Source organism: Penaeus chinensis, chromosome 11 (genome assembly GCF_019202785.1).
Source record: "Penaeus chinensis breed Huanghai No. 1 chromosome 11, ASM1920278v2, whole genome shotgun sequence".
Taxonomy (NCBI): Eukaryota; Metazoa; Arthropoda; class Malacostraca; order Decapoda; family Penaeidae; genus Penaeus; species Penaeus chinensis.
In genome coordinates this window covers 868,508-873,507 of record NC_061829.1, presented here as the reverse complement: position 1 = coordinate 873,507, position 5,000 = coordinate 868,508, and the positions used below count along the sequence as shown (strand labels likewise).

The window sequence follows — 5,000 nt, the reverse complement described above, 5'->3', positions numbered from 1 at the left end:
CTTAATTCTAACATTATCATTAGTATCGTTATTAAAGGAAATTAGCATAGCTTTTTTAATAACTTTATTATAATCATTATAATCATCTGTATTTCTCGTTATGATTGTAATGGCTTATAGTTGTTATCTTCATTTTCATTATCCTTATTGTTCTCATCACTATAATCATTACCATAGTATTTAAGAAAAAAAAAAAAATACTTATAATAATAATGCGTATTGTCATAAGTGTCATTGCCACTGTAATTCTCCTTATGATTACACTATTCTCTGGCTTTATAGATATCATCATTATCATTATCATCATTACTGCTGTCATTGTCACTATTACCATAATCACTTTACTAGTCGCTGTCATCTATTGTTATTATTTTGAACATTAACATCCTCATCAACATCACTGACATAATTATGATTGTCAATATAATCGTTATCATTATTATAACTGTCATTGTTTTAATTATCATTGGTATTATTATTATTATTATTATTATTATTATTATTATTATTATTATCATCATTATCACTATCATTTCTATTTTTATTATTACTATGACCATTATTATTATTGTTACTATAATCATTATTATTATTATTACAATGATCATCATTATTAATATTACTATTATTATGATTATCATTACCCATTATCATTATTATTATTATCGTCATCATTACTGTAATTATTAGTATAATTCACTTATCTTTATTATCATTAATATTGCTATTATATTGTAATTTCTATTTATAATATTTCTATCCTTCTTACCTTTATCATTATTACTACTATTATTGTTGTTTGTATTACTACTGCTTTGTTATTAATGCTATTAGTGCTGTTATATCTATCATTGTCTTCATTATTACAATCATAATCATTGTTATTATTACTATTACTAGTATCAACATGACCTTTATCTTTATCATCATTGTCATTATTATTGTTATCATTGCTGTTGTTGTTATTGCTACTTATCATTATTATTATCATCATCATCATCCACAAAATATGATCATGATTATCACTGTCACTAATGGAAGGTCTTTCAGTTTCTGTATTACTAGTGGCATTAAAACAGTATTGTTGCATTCAATACTATTTTCAAGAACATTTTTATAACAGACATTAACATAATCCTAATTATTCTTGCTGATATTTTAGCTCAACTGATATTCATCATAGGCGATAATAGTTATTATATTCTTAGAACACCGTTGTTTATATAATGAACACTAGCCATCAGTAAACTTAATTAAGCCAATTTACAATCCTTACAATCGAATAAACACCTGTTGATTTTCCCGCATGCGCAGATAGGGACGCTGACGACCGCTTATAATAGGGAGTGAGAGATGGACAGAAGCGCAGCCGGTAAGATACGTTCTCAGGAGATGAGAGGTTAGTGGTGCAAAAGGGCAGCCTCTGTGCCTTACTAACTAAATAGCTTTAGCTTGCTGTTCCTTTAGTTTCTTAATTTTTGAGGCCTGGGCCCTATAAACGGGAGGATAATGCTCCTTTTACTGAAAGTACAGAGGGAAATGCATTATAGGGTGCTATAATATTACTAAGAACAACAATGCAGTAATTAATACAGTAAATATATTGTGTTCACGGGTGAAGCTAGAATTTCAGGAAGGGGGCATATTTGGCAGGGAAAGCTCAAAGAGAGAATATGAGATATTTCTCTCAGATTTCTGTATCTTTCTGTGTTTATATTCTTATTCTCTTTTACTAATGAATGAACAGTAGCCGGTGAACTGGTCAACATCAGATATCAAGTTTACAAATTACAAATCCTATGGGGTTTACTGGCGTATATATTGTATACTACTCTATCAGTATGGGACAACAAATCACAGTGAACTTTGTAATACCCTCAGGTCTATAGCTCTTGACTACAGTAAGATGATGAGACTACTGTATTACATGAACCTTACAAGGATATGGGCCAGGAATGTAATCCATTATAATACCCTCAGGTCTACAAATCGTAACAGTACTAGCGGGGGTCGTGGCAGCTTCCCTTGGGTCGCCTCTGGCAGGATGGACACCCGATTCTCCGGTCAACGCAGATGAACTCGGACCTTTCAATGGCAGCGACATGGAAGGACCACTGCCACCATTTAAGAACGGGCTAGTAGATGAGAAGTACCGCTGGCCGGATGCTACGGTCATTTATAAGATTGCTGGGGACTTTAGTACGTGTATTTTCTTTAGCTCTGCCTTGGATTTCTCTCTCTCTCTCTCTCTCTCTCTCTCTCTCTCTCTCTCTCTCTCTCTCTCTCTCTCTCTCTCTCTCTCTCGCTTTCTCAACTTTTTTCTTCTGCCCCCTTACAAATCTACCTCTCTATCTATCATTCTCTTCGTCATTTTCTCAGTTGATATCTCTTTCTCTTCAGTTCAGTTTATTGAGTTTCGCAAAAAACCGTTTTTCCTCAGGACTTTTTCTCTAGCAGTGAAATAATCAGTCTGAATCTTTATTTCATCTGTCTCACTCTCACTCACCATCTGCCCATCTGTATATCCATCTTCACACACTACATTGTTGTCACTGTTACAAAATCAAGCAGTGGTTGAAATCACGTAGGCTCAAGAAAACCTCTCGTTACAGCGGATGACGAGCTGGCCACCATCCAGACAGCCATGAATAATTTCTACGATCTGACTAATGGCTGCATCAACTTCAAAGAACACACCATTGAGGACGACTATGTTAAGATCACTAAGTAAATCATCAAACAATAAAATATACTATAAACTGTTTATCAAGTTTAAGTCGGGAATTTTCAGAAGTACAAGTGATATTACATTGTAGATTCTCTTATTTCAAATATGAATGTCATCTGGTTGAAAATCATAAATACAAATGTTACTACCATTGCTCAGAATAAAACTTTGGATAATGAATTATGCTAAATTTAGTGTATTAATTCTAAAACTCTTTAAAACTAGGCACTATTCACTGATATTTCCTTCAGCGATGACTCTGGATGCCATAGCAGCGTTGGGCGAAAGGGCGGCCAGCAGAGCATGAATCTGGAAAGCCCGAACTGCCTGAAGAAGATCGGCACGGTGGAGCACGAAATGCTGCACACCCTGGGCTTCCACCACGAGCAGTCCCGCTTTGACCGCGATGAGTACGTCACAATTATGTGGGAGAACATCAGCAGTGGTGCGTGTGCTTTGGGCCTCATGAGCAATTTTCTTCGTTTCGTGGAATGAGATGAGTGTGTGGTTGGTTTAAGAACGAGTGAGTAAATGGTTGGTTTAATAATGAATGAGGAAATGGTTGGTTTAAAAACTAATGAGTAATGGTTGGTTTTAGAATGTCACATATATAAAAAACAAATGATCAGTGTCCATTTCATATTAGGAGTTATGCTTCGTATTTGATCTACATCCGTAATTTGGGTCTCTTAGGAACAGGTGAGCTGAGCAAATGATTGGCTTTCGAACGTTATCTCTTAATGAACAGTCTCATCATGAGGTATGTCTGGTAACTGACTCCACAGGTCATGAGCATAACTTCGCGACATATCCAGAGGACGTGGCCACAGGTTTTGGGGAACCTTATGATTATGGATCCGTCTTGCATTACTCTAGTAGGGCCTTTTCCTCTAACGGAGAAGACACCATTGTCCCAGCGGTAAGTTTGTTTTTTTTCACGGTCATATATTACCAAAATGTGTAATTTAATTTACGAGGGGTATGGGGTATGAAACAACGGAGGGAAGCATAAAATCAATCAATCAATAAATAAAATACACAATTATGCCAAAAGAAGCAAGACAGCGAAAAGTCCTTGTGCATATTCGAGCGTTTCCTTGTTCTTCCCTTTGCTGTTTCACTTCATTGTTCAACATTAATTTTACAATGTAAGAATAAGTACTTGATTGTTTTAATTGTTTAAAATATAGCATTCGGCTTTCGCATTTTAAGGCAAAATCCCTTTGGAAGTTATCGCTGTATTTGGGTAAATTGTTGCACAGACAAGCCACATTTGGTCTATGTACATGACCTGTTACGACAAAGCCCACTTCTCGTGTCCTTGAAAATGTCAACAAACCCAAGGTCGATTCCCTCCGCAGGACCCGACCGCAGAGATTGGCCAGCGCGTCGCCCCGAGCGAGATCGACGTGGCCAAGCTCATGAAGATGTACAAATGTGGAGAGAAAAAGTAAAATAAAGATACAGCGATCACAAAACAAAAAACAAAAAACAAAAAAATTGTTTGGCTGTAATAGATCCCGGTGCTCAATGATCGAGCCTGATCAATTCTACAGAAATCTGAAGTTTGTTTTAATGAATTCCACAAATGTTTTTGGAACGTTATTTCCCCAACTTATCCTCTTCCTTACTACTAACTAGTTAATAAATGTAAATATACAGATATATGTATGTATGTATATATATACAAATATATGTATGTATATATATAGATATATATGTATGTATATATATGTATATTATATATATATGTATATAATATATATATATGTATATATTAAACATATATATATAAATATATACATGTATATTCATACATATATGTACATATATATGATATATCTAATACACACATACATAGTGTGAGAGGTATACCGTCTCTCTCATGCGATTATTGCACTATTTATTCCCATGTCTAATACTTTTAAGGTTACAATAGTGCAACAAACAAATTCTTTAGCATAGCCCCGTGAAATAGTACCCCTGGGGTTATACGGGAACGAACGTAGCGTGGCGAGACAGTGGTAGGTGGGTGGTAGCGAGCGGTAATACCTCGCCAGCTCGTTTATAAAACCCGGCTAAAACTGTTTGTGTGAACAACTGATTATTGATGGAGACACTTGTGAAATATGCATTTGGTTCGTGAAGCGTTTAAGAACAGGCATACAGCGTAAAATAGATGTTTGAATAAATATGAGCAGCCAACTACTTATCTCTTAGGTATGGAACTGTGACGGTTGTGGTATGTCACTAAGTTCCTTGGGAGGAGAAA

The 5,000-nt window shown here is 35.2% G+C and overlaps 1 protein-coding gene across 2 annotated transcripts in view; it reads left to right on the top strand.

Moving 5' to 3' along the window:
* LOC125030727 (zinc metalloproteinase nas-14-like) overlaps positions 1 to 4,206 on the top strand; it is a 9,026-nt gene extending 4,820 nt beyond the window's left edge. The window contains exons 2-7 of one of the 2 annotated variants that reach the window (XM_047620979.1): positions 1,315 to 1,399; positions 1,981 to 2,199; positions 2,613 to 2,727; positions 2,980 to 3,173; positions 3,514 to 3,647; positions 4,090 to 4,206. In XM_047620979.1, coding sequence (XP_047476935.1) covers positions 1,354 to 1,399; positions 1,981 to 2,199; positions 2,613 to 2,727; positions 2,980 to 3,173; positions 3,514 to 3,647; positions 4,090 to 4,182 — 801 coding nt within the window. In that variant the 5' untranslated portion in view covers positions 1,315 to 1,353 and the 3' untranslated portion in view covers positions 4,183 to 4,206. Of the gene's footprint in view, positions 1 to 1,314; positions 1,400 to 1,980; positions 2,200 to 2,612; positions 2,728 to 2,979; positions 3,174 to 3,513; positions 3,648 to 4,089 lie in introns of those variants that run through there. The other variant, XM_047620980.1, reaches the window with a different exon arrangement.
* The last annotated feature ends 794 nt before the right edge of the window (positions 4,207 to 5,000 follow it).